This window comes from Malurus melanocephalus, unplaced genomic scaffold (genome assembly GCF_030028575.1).
Source record: "Malurus melanocephalus ecotype Western Australia unplaced genomic scaffold, MMel_1.1 scaffold_0, whole genome shotgun sequence".
NCBI classification, from domain to species: Eukaryota; Metazoa; Chordata; class Aves; order Passeriformes; family Maluridae; genus Malurus; species Malurus melanocephalus.
The window spans coordinates 3,252,823-3,269,136 of record NW_026623232.1 but is presented as its reverse complement, the minus strand read 5'-3'; the positions used below and the strand labels follow the sequence as shown (position 1 = coordinate 3,269,136).

General features: G+C 35.7%; 1 protein-coding gene across 9 annotated transcripts in view; it reads left to right on the top strand.

The window, feature by feature from the left end:
* The window catches only part of RALGAPA1 (Ral GTPase activating protein catalytic subunit alpha 1), a 129,024-nt gene that overhangs the window by 79,159 nt on the left and 33,551 nt on the right, over positions 1-16,314 (top strand). For 7 of the 9 annotated variants that reach the window (XR_008965361.1, XM_057366668.1, XM_057366284.1 and 4 more), the window contains 5 exons: positions 662-1,526; positions 2,946-3,017; positions 3,928-4,051; positions 5,684-5,839; positions 15,649-15,807. Coding sequence is in view for 8 of the 9 variants with exons in the window: in XM_057366668.1 (XP_057222651.1) it covers positions 662-1,526; positions 2,946-3,017; positions 3,928-4,051; positions 5,684-5,839; positions 15,649-15,807 (1,376 nt within the window). In the remaining variant the exon portion in view is untranslated. Of the gene's footprint in view, positions 1-661; positions 1,527-2,945; positions 3,018-3,927; positions 4,052-4,775; positions 5,661-5,683; positions 5,840-15,648; positions 15,808-16,314 lie in introns of those variants that run through there. The other 2 variants (XM_057366365.1, XM_057366756.1) reach the window with 2 other exon arrangements.

Sequence of the window (16,314 nt, the reverse complement as noted above, 5' to 3'; positions counted from 1 at the left end):
TCAGAGGATGAATTTCACAAAAGATTACACAATTAGTTTTTCTTTCCCCCTCCCAAGGTTTTCTAACCTGAAACKTCTTCAAATGCAGTTGTTTGCTTTTTGAAAAATTTCAAAAACATACTTTGATCATGTTTAATATAGACAGCCTGGACTTTGATTTTGTACTTTAAAATTATCCATTACTGTTCTCAAACTAACCTACAGCTATACGGTCCCATGGGAAATTAAGATGGATTAGACTTTTTGTGCATCTATCTTCATTTGTATTTCTCAATGTAATGATGTGTATAAATATAAAAATMCACTGCAGTTGGAATGGACATCTTGCAATGCAGTTATGATCTCTACTTCAACACCAATTCAAAATTTATTAGTTAAAAAATTGTGTATTTTAGAACAATGCTGATAACAAAGCTATGGCAAAGGAAGTATGATTTGCTGAAGWTGCTTCTTTACCTGTTTCAGAATTTTTCATGCTATTTATATACAAGAGCAATGGTCATCAAAATACATATTTTCCATTACTTCATCTCAAATAGCCTCAGCTTGCAGTGCTCATTCTTTCTCTGTTTAAAATTTAGGAAGAGACTGAAAGAAATATGTAAATCTAASTGTTGTTTTCTGAACTTTAATTTTAAAACCTGTGCTCTTTCTCTTGCAGTGAAAACTCATATGCAACAAGGATTAATTTCTGTTGCTGCTCGTACTGTGATAACACATCTAGTCAACCACTTAGGCCACTATCCTATGAGTGGAGGCCCTGCTATGCTGACCAGTCAAGTGTGTGAAAACAATGACAATCCATACAGTGAAAGTCCTGAGCTTTCTCCTGAACTTTTTGAGAACCCAAATCTTCAATTCTTTGTATTAAATAACACTTCCCTAGTGTCTTGCATACAAATCCAAGCAGAAGACGACATGCCTGGGGGGGGACTGTCTGCTGGACTTGCATCTGCTAATTCAAATGTTAGAATTATAGTGCGCGATCTGTCTGGCAAATACTCATGGGACTCGGCCATTTTGTATGGACCATCATCTTTATGTGCATCTTCTCAACAAACATCTTTTGCACTTTCATTAGCTCAGCAAGATAAACCAGAAGATGCTCTTTCATCTTTTGAACATGTGGAGGATGTRTCTGCAAGGGATGGAATTACACTCCAAGTTAAAAGGAAATTTAGAGACACTGTACCAACATGGGATACAATTAGGGATGAAGAAGATGCTCTTGATGAGCTGCTGCAGTATTTAGGTGTTACAAGTCCTGAATGCTTACAGAGAACTGGTGTTTCACTAAACATCCCTGCTCCTCAACCAGTCTGTATCTCAGAAAAGCAGGAGAACGATGTCATCAATGCAATTCTGAAACAGCACACAGAAGAGAGAGAGTTTGTTGAAAAGCATTTCAATGATGTAAATATGAGGGCTATGGAGCAGGATGAGCCAACCTCACAAAAGCCACAGTCAGCATTTTACTACTGTAGATTACTTCTCAGTATACTGGGAATGAATTCATGGGACAAAAGGTAAAAAGACTCAAATTTTAAGAACTTTTTTTAAAGAAATTGTGCTATCCTTACCTTGATCATAGAATTTGCTAAATCAAAACTACTCTAGCCCAGTTAACAAAAGAGAGGGACTAACTAAGGGCAAAATGGTAGCTTTCCTCTGCATTTTAGCCTGTCATTTGGAGAGACAGAAAGGAGGAGCTTGTTGCTTTTATTGTGATTTATATTCTTTCCTTAGAAAGTGTTTGAAGGCAAATTGAAGGAGTGATGTATTTTCTTTGCTTCCCATATATGTTGCTGCAAAAATCATTATCTTTCTATGTCAGAATAATACTCAGAAAGTGTCATATTCTCAGCTATTGTATTGCTGGACAGTGTCCTGCTGCTTTATCTGCTAAAAGCATGCTTGCATGCAGCCTCAAAGAATTGCATGTGTACTAGCTAATGAGAAAGATGTGTCCCCTACTATTTATTTCAACACTGGCCATGCTTGAGTATTGTTTGGATATTGTTTAGAACAACAGGAGCGAAGCCACGTTCAATTACAGAAGTCTCTTTATATTATTATTTTTGTGTGGGCGTAGTTAGGTACATGTCTGCATATACATGTGGGTATGTACAAATATTAGTATCTTAGAATTTATGGGTCTTTTTGAAATCTTCTTTTGCCATATTAGAATCATTGATGTATTTTCCTACTATGAAGGGAAATGGATATTCTGTAAAACAAAAATAATCTGTGTTACTGAGATATCACTAGAATCAGACAATATTTTCATGTTACAACCCTTCTTGTTTGGGTCTTGAATTCCTCAAGGCAGTCTGGTTTTGAACAGGACTGCTCTTAATTCCRAAGTGTTTTGTGGGAAACATCTWAAGCACAGTTGAAAAGAAATGAGARCWGCCTTTCTTGCTGTAACACACTGGTTTCATTTTTTCTTTAAATTGTTACAGCTGRCTGGGTGATTACTGAGCTATGTTCTGCTCTGCAGTTCAGAATAGCAAAAGTTCTGTGCTTAGTGCACCAACTCCGTACAACAGCGAATTAATGGGAGTGTCTTTTGTCACTAAGCATGTATATTATAGTTTAGTAAAGAGTGCAGCTTATGTAAGCATCAAAGGGAGTTCTATCTGTTGTTCTGTAGAGAAGAGGTGGATCCCAGTCAGATCCAATAGGTTGACAGAAGAAAGTAATAAGAAATAAAGTTTGTACTCAATGCTATAATGAATATAGAAGATTTGCTGGAGTATGAAAAATTGCTTGTATGTTTTTTTAGAGATGTCTTGATTTTTAAATATTAAGAGAGGACTGTTGAAAAGGCAGAACCATTTGTTGACTGTTCCTGAGTGGACTGGAAATGTTCTTGTACCGTTCTTGTACTGTTCTGTATCCATCRGTGAACAGGTGATAAAAGAGTTACAAATCTCTCTATTTAGAAGGAGCTTTCATCTYCTGAAGAAAAATGAGAAGTTACTTCGAGAACTCAGAAATTTGGACTCAAGGCAATGGTAAATTCTTTTAATGACTGCCTAGTTTTAAGTGTGCTTTTACTCAAATGGCTCTAATTGCATAGATGTGAGAGATTTTTTTAATAGTGATTTTAATTATTGATGTATTTTGCATTGTATTGTAGTTATTTCTGTTATATTGAAGTTGCATTGGTTTTATTTGTAGGGCCAAATTCTGGAAGTAGAATACCTTGAGATAAACAAATTTCAGAATAACTTATTATTATGAGCATTTGTATATGCATAACATTGAATTGTTTTAAAACTTTGATATATCAAAGTCTCCACATATAAAGCTTTGGTTAATTGTTTGATTGTTTTCAAATGGTCCCGRTATTCTAGTTGGAATTGTAGCACAGAATTAAAAACTCAACTGTTTTTGTAGAAGTTGAAACAAAACCCAGTAGATGTTTCAGAAGTGTGAGAAACCACCTCCTGGTGTTCCAACGTCCAACAGCAACTTGTCGACAGAAGACATTTGAATGATGACGGTCTTTAAAATATATTTCAAGATTTTTCATTCAGTTGCACAAGCTGCACTCCCACAGTGCTCAGAAGGCACAGCTGTTAATGGGCAGTGCAGTGTGGATGATGGCCACGTACMGGTTTTGCCCATGTCAAAAGCCCACCCATTCCATTAACAATTGGTAGCCAGCACCATCCTGCATCTTAGAAGTGAAAGGGGTTGATGCTCCTCACATATAGCAAAATTTTAGGCTCTGGAGAAGATAAGACTAGAAAAGACAAAATGAGAATGTGAAAATATAGAGGATATCCAAAAAGAAGACGTATAGTTGTACTGTAATTCCATTATGCAGTTTTTATGCTTTAAAAGCCACCCTCTGTGTGTATTGTTTGTGTATTTTTCTTTCATACGAGTTAGGTACTGTCATGCAATTCTGTTTTGCAGCCGAGAGACACACAAGATTGCAGTGTTTTATGTGGCTGAGGGACAGGAAGATAAACACTCCATTCTTACGAATACTGGGGGAAGTCAAGCCTATGAGGATTTTGTAGCTGGTCTTGGCTGGGAGGTATTTATTAAAATATTTTTGTCCTAGGTTTGTTTACAAAGAAATTTACAGATCCTTTTATATATTACAAGTCTTTTACTCCTCAGCATTACTCACAAATACTGAAATACACTGGTTTAAAAATGGAATTTAAAGAAGAATTCCTGTTTTAATTTCATTACCAATACTAGCCATTTAAATTTAAGCTCTTAACAATTGAAGAAAGTTTGTGCAGGAAAAGATAATTCTTTGATATGCAGTCCTGTACTTGGCTTTCATGGACTGATTAGGAGACATCTTGATTTCCCAGTAAGCTTGTAAAGTGTTTAGTCCATTGAAKTTTGAGCTTTGCTAAAATCAGGAACTTAAAAAAGTACAGACAAGCATCTTCTCACATAATCTCTTTTTCCTGCCTTCCACTGCAGGCATGTGTCAGTTCACACACTTCACTCTACTTCTCCAGCAATCAGAAATATTTTCATGTACCCCATCATCTATGTAGGCCTGCAGCTATTTAGTCACTTGTTTGATACTGTTGCAGAGAATTCCTTCTTTGCATCTTTCAGATGCACAGGATTAATGATCTCTGTAAGTTCAGTTTGACACTGTTGCACAAAATGGCTTTTGCTCCTGGTTGGCTGCATAAGAAGCTGCAGGTTTTTTGTTCCTCTGGCGACTTGTGCTCATCAGGAGTGTCCGCATGAGTGTTTATCTTGCTTGTTCTTTCTGTTTCTTTATTCCTTAGGTATAAAAGAGCACTAGCAGATTAACTGTCTGGGTAATGACTCTGACTTTTACTCAGGAACAAAAGAAAACAGCTACAAGTCTGATGACTGTCATGAACATAGATGTTTCTTTCCCAGATTAAGGAGGAAACAAAAAAAWAATTAGTAACATCAAATATCCTTCTTTGGTGGTTTAATTCTCTTGGTCATTATTAGCTAGTGTAAAGAGCTGCTACTTTATATTAATATTCCATGATAAGACAGCTAATATTTTCAGATCTTAGCATTAAATTCTGCATCCTTAAGTATCAAAAAATAAATATATCCCATGTGAGCAGAGATTAAATATATTCACATCTGAAATACAACTCTCTGCAATATTTTTTTAAAAGTGAAACAGCACATTAAACATGCTTTCTTATTTCAGTGTCAGACTATTTCCCTTGGATCTAAGACTTACAAACTTATTTGCATATTATCAGTTACTTTCTTGAGATTTTTTTTTAATATTTGCATAATTAAAATTGATTAAAAATGTATGGAAGTAATAAATTGCCTGGCTCTTACACAGTCTTTCAGAGCTCAGGTTGATGTACTATCAGAGAATTTCAAAAAATTCAAAAAGCACATGTAAGTGACTACACTGAAATGATCAGGGAATAATGCAGTAAATATTATTTGCACAACCATTCCTTTCCTCTATTCTCATCTTTTCAGCAGCTTTTGTGGTGACTGTGGAATATGCAATGCTGCTGCACTGAAGTTGATTTCTAAACTAGTCAGCAAGTCTGAGCTCTTTTGAAAAACAGTATAACTATACTGTTGTGAAAAGTATCTTCACTTTTAAAGTTCTGTTGAAAGTGCATTTTAAAAGGGTGTATTTATCACTTGATATTTTTTCTTGAAATTTCCTTATCTTTATTCCTAGGTAAATCTCACAAACCATTGTGGCTTTATGGGAGGACTGCAAAAAAACAAAAGCACTGGATTGACCACTCCATATTTTGCTACCTCAACAGTAGAAGTAATGTTCCATGTGTCAACAAGAATGCCTTCTGATTCAGATGACTCTTTAACAAAAAAAGTAGGTGTCTCTGAAGAAACAGTGTTCTCTTGGTAATAAACCCAGAAAAATTAGAGTCAAAGAAAATCCAGTAACTTTWAAAAAAAATCCAATACAATAACAAAACACCATAAAATATCATAACCTCTTCACCTGCAAAATTGGTATATTCTCTACCAATTTCTAATTTTATCGTACTTGTGATTTTTGCCATCATTGCAACTCCTGGCAGGAACATACATAAACTGGGGGAAAGTGCAGGGAAGTAATGGTTGGTGTAGGRAAAAAAAGTATTATATATGAATGATATCTTATTACTGCTGAGATCTTAGATGCCAATTAATAAATATATGGTGGGTACTTTCTGAGATGACTTTTTATTTACTTAAGGGTCATATGCCGGCTATTAACATAATTTTCCCTTAAAAAGTTTAAAATATTAATGTTTAGTGTATGTAAGGTGTCTTGTCTTAGAGGAGGCACAGATGCTCAACGATGATGTGATCTTTTATAGCTGCATTTWAAAAAAATGGTTTTCTGTATTGGTATTTTTTTCTTTCGAATTTAATAAATTCCACATTAGTGATAATAAGTTACAGTCTCAAACATGTGTCCCATTATAAATGAACAATTAGCTATCATTAGACTGTCCCCCCATCCTGCATACATACATCTTCAGATGTGCTAATCCATTCACTAGACATGTTAATGAGCACTAGTTGAAGTGTAATATTGGAAGAACTGAAGCTGGTTGACCTCAGCATGGACTTTAATACTTGTAATTAAATTAGATGGTAGGCAGTTAGTAAAGAGAGAAATAGCCATGCCTCTGGCAAGCTTCAATTATTAATGACTTCTTTTTCTTTGTGTTCAACTGGAAGACAAAATATTATTGTTCTTATTATATACTCACAATGAATTCTAACTTCTCACTTTTCCATCCCAGGTTGGTTTAGTTGGTGTGGGGTTTTTTAATTCAAAATGCTTTTGCTTGTGTGCCTATGATGCTGCATCCTTTCTGTTCTTTGTTTCCTGAAGTAGAGTCAAGGTAATACTTAGGTAAAATCAATCAATCTAAAACTAAAATCAAGCACCTATGATCTCTGTGGAGGCTGAGGCAGAAAAAAGGGTAAGGATAAAAAGCCATGAGGAAGATCTTCCCTTTGAGTCACAAGGTTCAGAGTGGACCCCCTTGCCAAWCTTAGCCATAGACGTGAACAATGGTTTAGGTTTAAAGGTTTTATCAGCACTTACCAGCACTTAACATTGATATCCTTATTTAAGCAATTTAACAAAAGGTACTGTAGAATTTACTATAGCACAACAGTAACTTAGGAGTAACTTATGAGTAACTTATGAGTATTAATAATCTGAGAGCMACATTTGTAGTACAATTGCTCTAGCACATTTACACTTGCATGCACACAGATCTAAAGAAATATGTATGAGGAATATATATGTGTGAAAAATTCCCCTCGAGTTCAGGGAACTGACTACKCATGGCAGATGCCTTTGCATCTTCTCTACAAGTGAAGGGTTGATCCTCAAGGAGTGGAGTTATCAACCCAGACTGCATCAGTGGCATTTGACAGCGATCCTCTGAGTAYCACTTGAGAGTTTGCTGGCTCTGAGAAGTGTCCTGCTCAGCCAMCTGGTGCTCAAAGGGTCTCACTTCCATCCACTGTTTATGGGGCCACAAGAGAATTTAATTTAGTCATAGTAATTTTCCATCCTGTCAACAATTCAGGACGGTAACTTTCTTTGAAAGTTTGATTACAAATATGTTGTTCACCTGGGCTTTTACTCACGCAAGAAAAATAGGTTTCCAAGGTTGTTCACTAAAAAACAGGATTTAGACATTAGACAGAACAAATTCCTGGGGACCAGGCAGTGTTTCTGATACGCTCAAGAGGAGCTTAGCTCAGGTGCTGTTTATCAAGACTAAGGCCTAACAAGCATTTTTAAGATGATAGTGCAATCCATGGGAGGAGGGAGGGATACACCACCACAGAATACCCTGCATCTACATATAGCTGCTCTTGCCAGGTAGGGTTCAGTGCTGGTCCAGGCTTCCCGTGACTCAACCTGTGAAAATTGTGTCCGCTTAGCTTCTTAACAATTCCAGCTTGCCCCAAGGCTATTTCTCTCCTAATTTAGTGACAATCTCACTCATCAGTAATTTGGAATATTTGTGGTCTGTATGGATATGTAGAGTGTATCAGTAGATTGGGATTATATTACTACTGATCAACTGTTTAATCAAGCTACTTTATTTCTCTGTGGATTTCTTTTTGGTTCTTCCTCAGTGTGTTGATTTTGTTCTTTTTAAGCATATTTTTCCAAGAGCAGAGCCTTGTGAGCCTCTGTCTCTGTCTCTCCTCCCTTCCCTAACAGTTTTAAGTCCATTCCAATCAAATTTAATAGAGACGTGTTTCAGAGCTGTTCATTTTGTGTATTAATAATTTTGTATTTGTAATTAAGATAGGATAAGTAAAGGAGATAGAGTGGGTGAGAATTTCAGTGCTCCTGCTCAGTAAGTAAAGACTTGGTGGGAAGAAGCATTAAATATCAAGGAACTAGCATGAAAGAGAGACATTAAGAAATTCATCCTAAACTTCAGAGAAACATCAGCTGAAGTTTACATCTTGGGAAAAACTGCTGAGTGCTATCAGGAGACATGAGTAGGAAAACAGTCTTAATTCATTTACCAGTTCTGCAACTACTCATGCTGAACACATCAGYGAAAGGGATGTGTTTCATGAAATGCTGTTCAGCTCACACATACTATCAAAATGAGAGCTATGTGAGTGCTAACAGATGTAATTGTTCTGTACTGTTCATGACCATCAGAGAAGCTTGAGATTTGAGCTTCTCTACAGGTCTTGTGATTTTTTGTCTGTTTTATTCAATGGAAGAAAACCAAGCAAACTTGCAGTAGCTGGCTTTGAACAGCTGCTGTTTTTTATATTGTAAATGTGCCTAGAGGTACATGATAGGTTCATCTTATAAATGGAAATTAAATTAAATTAAAACAAAACTTCTTCCTGCCAGTTGAGCCACTGCAAAATCAAGATTCTGCTGTTTCAGGGGCTAAGCCATTTTTATACTGATTTTCCGTCAGTCTTAGAGAGTAGTAAATTAAACTYTGAAATATCTTGAAACCTCTGAAGCATTTGTTTCTGCCGATATGAAGAAGAGCAAAAAAAGGCATGAATTCAAGAACTGATTAGAAACTTCTGATTGTGTAAAGGAACTTAACATTGAAATGYATATATAAAGTAACTAATTTGCAAATAGTAAATTCAAGGTTTTATGCTGGTAATGCAATCCATTCTAGTTTTATTACAATTAAAGGTTAAGGTAGAAAGTATTTACACTAACCTTACGAAAGCTTGCAGAGAATATCAGGACTATATAATGTGAAGACAGTTTACAAAATGAGAGAGRCTGTAGAAGCACATAAATGAGCTATCACCTGTCTAGTTCCTCCTTTCTTATGAGAAACTTCCTAAAGGAGGGAAGTGCATTGTGAGAATATTATACACAGCCTATATAAATTAAAGTAGTAACATTGTTAATGATTGGATTACTCATTCATCTTGAACTTTTGGTGTATTGCATGATTCTAAGTTGTGCATTATGTGATCCTAACTACATAAAATCTTTACAGCTCCCAGTACTTATGGCCTTTTAATGTGTTACTAACATGTATTGGGAACTTGAAAGTTTAGAGATGTAAACTATTAGTACAATATTTTTTTTAGTTATGTTTAGATACGCATATTGCTAAAAAACCAACTAAACAAAAAACCCAAATACTCCATAGTTACTGAGACAAAGTTTTGTGAAAAATTAATCTGGAAGGTACATGCACTGTGGACAGTAGTGCTGCTTACATTTGATGGGCAAAACTAGTTGCATAAAGYCATTACTTCTGCTCCTTTTGTTGTTTTTATAATAAACACTTCCATTTTTGAAGAAGAAAAAAGTTAAGGCTAGCTGTTCTATCAGCAGAAAATACAGTAGCTTTTTTTCTCCCTCCGTTAGGTAAGTGGGTATTAGAAATTACAGTAATTTTGGCAAGAGTTCAAGGGTTAATGTAACAGATAAATAAAAGGAATTTTCTGTAAATTGAGCCCTGCATTATTTCACTTGTCTTGCCTTTCCAAACCTAACTCATTTAATTTTAAAAAGTAAATACTTAAATTCTTCCTGACAGTGTGCTTTGCTTTTACTATCGTTTATTACTTCAATTATAGTTGGTATCACTTAGAACAATCTGCCATTTGGAAATTTCAGTATAGCCTGCAGCTTAGTATTAAGTCTGGCTGCTATTGTAACATGTACAGCATATGACACTAATGTATCGAAATTAGATTTGATCGTCCCTCCTGGTTATATTTATTTCACGTTTCTTTTGTATTCAGTTAACATAAATGTATTAGGAGAGCTGACACATGATGATGGTTATAGAGTAAGAATTTTTTAAAGTATTTTGAGTTAAATTTGAAATTTCAGGTAACCTAACAGTCGGTCATTTTTATATATTTGTTCTAATGGAGTAGAGTTTCAAAGCAAGCCTAAAAAAATGTGTTTGTCTCTGATATCTCCTCAGGGCTGYCTTCCCAACAGCTCAGGTTTAAAATGGCTAAAACAGAGCTCTTAATCTCTTTTTCATTGCCACCTTTCCGGATCAACACAGATAGCATGACAGTTGTTCCTGTCACTTGTGCCCATAGCCTGAAATTATCTTTAATTTGGTCAACTTTCTAGATTCTTACATTCATTCTGTGCTTAAGACTCTTCATTTTCCAACCTAAAACTTCTTCCAAAATAGCTTTTCCATACACACAGTTAAAATTTATTCTCTAGATCATAAACCTTTTTTTTTATTGCTGAACCTTCCTTTCTCTGACTTTGATTCTTGAAGAATGATGATATAAATGACATTTTCCTAATCTTTAACACCTTTTTACAGCTTCTTTGCATTTTTCCATCTCCATTTGGTGTCATGCCTTATGCTTAGGTAATAAACTCTCTAGAGCAGTTTGATCTGCATTTAGAATGTTAGAATACTGGTGTGTAACCTGTAGTTTTAAGTGTTTCCAGTGTATTACCAGTTGTTCAAAGTATAACATTATTTTAGGACTTTTTAGTATTTATTGCAGTGCCTTATGTCTCTGGTACTGATTTGCACTTTCTTAGGTTTATTGTGATGTATGCACATACGAAGTTGTAAATTCAGGGAAACCAGATCAAGAAATAAGTGTGAAGAAACAACTAGAGTCAATTTTTGAATAACCATTAACACAGAATTTGGTCTTGACAGCTGTCCATTCTATGTTCACCAAATCCCATTCTCTTAGATAACACTGGGACCATATCTTGTTGGGAAAGCATGTTTTTGTCTGTCCTTAAGGTTTCAGTGAGCACAGGTGGTTGTAGCTCAGTAAAACCTTTGTCCTCCTTGTGTCCAGGACACTGAATTCTGGGATGACTCCAATTCAATACAAAGAAATAAAGAATCAAGAATAAAGTTGAAAGAGGTCAGGCTCTGGTTCTCCTGTGGTGTAATAATTATAGTGAACGATGGATTCTCAGAATGTTTGCTGTGCTTGCACTGCTGAATTTCAAAGTACTCAAATGAAAAATTGGGCAGAAATCTGAAATTCTTCTTTCTTCTAAAAAGTTTATGTAAAACCTATCAGGTGAAAAAAAAACCCGGAAAAATTTTCAAGTCAATTTCATGTATAAAATCTCTTCCATGAATCAAGWGTTGTTGATGAGTCAAGTTAACCACCACTCACACATTTTCAAAAGCTTTGCTTGCTGACCAAAGAGAGAACATCTGAAAGAAGCAATAAGGAGCACTATGTTAGTAGTGTCAGAGCTTCCTCTGATCTAATCTTGAAAAAAGAACAGAATGGCTTATCTAGAACTTAGTTTTTCTACAAACATAAATATAAAATTAGTGACACACTACCTTGTTTTCTTGTCTGTTATTTTTGTCAGTCGTCTGACCACCTATAACAGAAACAAAGTTTTGATCCTAAGTACTTTTCATTTTGTTGTATACATCACCATTCATCATTTATACCATCATCCACCTACTTGCACCATCTGATTTTGACTCTTAATCCATTAGATGTCACAGAGATGTCATTCTACATTTTGCTCAAACTGGGTCATTGCCAGATCATTCTGGGTAGTAATCAGRAGGTGAAATAGATTTGACAGGACTTGGAATTCTGAAATAATCTGATTCATTTAACTTTTCCTCTGAAGAAGTTTCTGCTTTTAGCCTGGAATGTGTTYTCACACATATATACGAGTATAAAGCAAACTTTGTAACTGGAGAGAAAAGTCACTGATGGCTGTGGTACAGTTGGCATCCAAAAATATGTGTCCCTTGTCAGTAATCCTGCTGAAATAACCCAGTACACTTTTATCACAGCAAAATCTGTMTCTGTCTAATGTGAAAGCATGTGTCAGTAGTGGTGCTCCATCTGGGTCGCTTTCACAGAAGTGCAAGAACTCCTGTCTGTTTAGCTGCAGGTATCAGTAATAGGTATGCGGGGGCAACCTTTGATAAATGAAATTCAGAGGCAATGATGCCCTCAAGAAGCTGCRGTATCTATGCTCTCTACTGTTTTGGATTTTAAAGGTATTCATTTGGCATGTACACTGCCACCATCAGTCATTTCTAACAGTCTGTGAGTWTATTGTCTCTTGAGTCCAAAGATGGCAAGTAAAGGAGGAATAATTCTTTTAGTAGATTGTTCAGTATTGCTGAATTGTGAATGKTGCCATGCAGTGATGGTTTATCGGTCCCAGTTCTGCTTTTTGGCAGTCAGTTCAATGAGTTCAGTCAGTGCTGCAGATGGCCATCCCTCAATCTAGGATCATGTGGGTTTTTTACATTCCACAACACTTCATGTCCAAACTGATTTGCTTCATGCTTTCTCTTTGGCTAAGCAGCCTCCTTCTCCCTGAGTTYTTCACTTGCTTCTAAGTGCGAGCCCGTCAATCCCTGATACCTTATCATTGTCATATTTCAACAGCTAGTCTGACTGTCACTTTGCTTAGGAAGCAAAATAGGACTTCTTTTTTTTTTCTTTTAATCTGAGGTGCAGTTTCTCACTGACTTCTCTGGTGATAAAGCCAGTTAAGACAACCCTGCTTTCCACTCCTGTTATGCTTCAAAAAAAGGTGCCAACAAGTTGTTTTCTTGGGCTATGTTTGAGACCAGTACAGTGAAATGAGCTGGATTTAAAACAAAAATCTGCCATATATTTCTGCCATTTGGATCATGTTTGTGATCCATTTAAAAATGTTCTCATGCCTGTAGAAGATGGTTAACTGTGGCCAAAGGAGAGGAGGCCAAGGATAATGATTTATTAAACAGTGATGCTAAAGGAAACTGAAGTGAATCTAAGCTGTGTGTAAACTTAAAAGATAGAATATTGCCACAGTACAAGTTTTCTTTAAGTAATGTTTTGCTACAAAACTAAAGGGTTAGACAGAGGAGTTGCTCTTCTGGTGATTTGGGGGAATTAGAGGGGGTGGTTTTTGTGTATATTGAGGTTTGTCTTATCAAGTCCTCCAAGCTATAGCCAGGAAAAAAAAAACATCTAAGTGTGCTTCATAGCACTCTCTTACTGCTCTTAGTGATGTTATTTAAGGTTGTAGCAATGCTGAGGTTGGACTCCTCTCCCAGGTTACAAGAGACAGGATGAGGAAATGACCTCAAGTTACACTAGGGGCGGTTTAGACTGGATATTAGGAAAAACTTCTTAACAGAAAGTGTTGTCAAGCATGGAACTGGCTAAACAGGGCAGTGGTAGAATTATCACCCTTAAAGGTGTTTAAAGGATATACAGATGTGGTCCTTAATAGCATGGTTTAGTGGTGGACTTGGCAGTGTTAAGTTAGTAGATGGACTTGATTGTCTTGGAGGTCTTCTCCAGCCTAAATGATTCTATGATTCTAAGATAGAAGAGCTTCAATTTTGCAATTAATTGTCTTTTATGGTATTTGTCATTGTTAAGTGTTATCCAAGGTTCCTGCAGCTGCTATTTGCGTGTTGCACATCAGCCATTTAGGTTGCTGTCTGGTTTTATTCTAACCTAGTAAAATATAACTCAGTGTAGTGAATGTTGTTATAACCAATCCTTTTGCTGGGTTGGGTTTAAGTTTTGGTACAGTAGCAACCCTAAGTGTGTGTTGTTCAAAATAATTTAGCCACAAGAGGCAAGAGCTGCTGACTTCAAAAGCACCACAGCCATTGTAGAGTAGGTGTGTCTACAATCTAGTCCAGGCAAAACAAATTATTTGTTGAGCRTCAAAGAAGAGATAGGGTATTGAAGCCATCTGTTCTTTGCCCAGTCCAACACTGAAGGAAATCCTTTTCTTATAGAAATACAACCCTGTTCTTCAGTTTGGTACAATTTAAAGCTAACCGAGAAGAGTAGAGACTGCTTCTTTTGCTCTTTTTTGGGTTTTTTTTTTGGTTGGTTGGTTGGTTGGTTGGTTGGTTGGTTGGTTGGTTGGTTTTGGATTTTGTTTTTTTATTTTACGTCTGCTACTGACAACTGGTGTAAGCTTTCAGATAAGATGAAGGTAGCATTCCAGGAGGTTTTGCAAAATAAACAAATGAATAATTGCAGTTAAATTTTTCTGAAAACTGTGCATATGTTTTTCTTTTATTTAAAGTGCAAYTGTGTTCTGAAAGTGCATATGAGAAATTGTTGCTCTTCTATATAGAAGAGCTTTTACCTGCTCAGAGTGGTATTTGTATGTTACATGTTAACAGCAGTTCACAGTGCAGTCCTTCAAATAACATCAAGGTGATTGTTTGACAAACTCCGCCTACCTAAAGCTATGGAAACAAGCTGAAAAYTGGGGGTGAAAACAATTGTCAATAACTGGTGATAGACTGGGAGATAAAAAAACTATTCAAGTTTAAATTTTAAGAAACAGCGCTTACTGGAAAGAATCTCACATTTAGTAATCCGAGTGTATTTGATGAGTATACATAAAGCCCCTCTCCATGATGTGAGCATTTATTATCAGATGTTAATGTTTATTAGAAAGAGTGYTTTGGAACTTCAATGCAGATAATTCCAGAGTGTTCAAGGAATTCCTTAATCTGGTTATATGATTACATCTGAGGAGACAGCATGGATTTTGAGGAACCCATTCAGCCATTCTGAGCCAAATCAAGAGCCATGTTGTARTTTGGAGGGAGGTAGGGTGTTATTTTTACAAAGGTATGCAAGTTTCATGGAAAATAAGCATTTCTCCTAGTTATTCTAGGAGTTTTAGAGAACACAGTAGCTACTCTCCTTTAACAGCTTTTTGTTTGTAATAGTTTGGAATTTGACTAGAATGATGGGGTTAACTTCTCAAATATGTAGCTTTTGAACAGTTGTCCATTCATATAGTCYATTCAAAAGTTCATACAGAATTTTGTAGTTTTCTGCCTATCAGCAATGGCAATCTTGAACACATTTTAGTAAATCAGGTTGAACCACTCTGCATTCTTGAGATAATATCAACAAAATTTTAGCTTTCACTAGGAAACAGATATTCATATATCTGTTAATTTAAACAGAAATTAACACCAATGTATAAAAATCTATAGAATAAACCAGTACTGTCAACTAATACACTGAAATTGTAAAAGAACTCTAGTGTACTTTGTTTATTTTACTTCATGGGGCTTTAGTGAGTTTGTCTTTTTAAAATAGGTACATTTAATACTGCTGTATGGCTATAGAATATTAATYAAGAATATGTAAACTGATGGCATTTTATCCCTGATTTTCCAGCTAAGGCATTTAGGAAATGATGAAGTACACATTGTCTGGTCAGAGCATACTCGAGATTATAGAAGAGGAATAATTCCAACAGAATTTGGTGATGTTCTTATAGTTATCTATCCCATGAAAAACCATATGTTCAGTATCCAGATCATGAAAAAGCCCGAGGTAAGTGTTCATTTTCTTTTGTGTTTCTTTCATGTGTTTAAAATGAACGCACTTTTGTTTAGAATGTGAGGTTTTGGTATAATAGATTGATCCAACAAGGTGATGTCTTAAGCATGGACAGTTGCAGTGGTGGTAGGAGGGAAAAGGAAGAGCTCAGTGAGTACAATGCACAGTAAGAGCAGTAACTTGAAATTGGAAAGGGCTGATGCTCTAAAGCATATCTGCTAACAACAAAATTTAAATTGTTACTACAAGCAGTAATGTTAATAAATGAGGTATGACAGAAATAGGATTACTTCTTTGTGGTGATTRCCTCTATATATTAATAGACATGAAATGATAACCAGTCTTGTTATTATTGGATTACTTATATTTATAACTAGTGAATATATTCTTTCTTTTGCTGCTTTAAGTACAAATACTTGTATTATTGGGAGCATGCAGGTTAAGAAGGAAAGCAAAAATTGTTAGGAACGGAGATTGTTGTTAGTCCAAAAAGAATTCCTT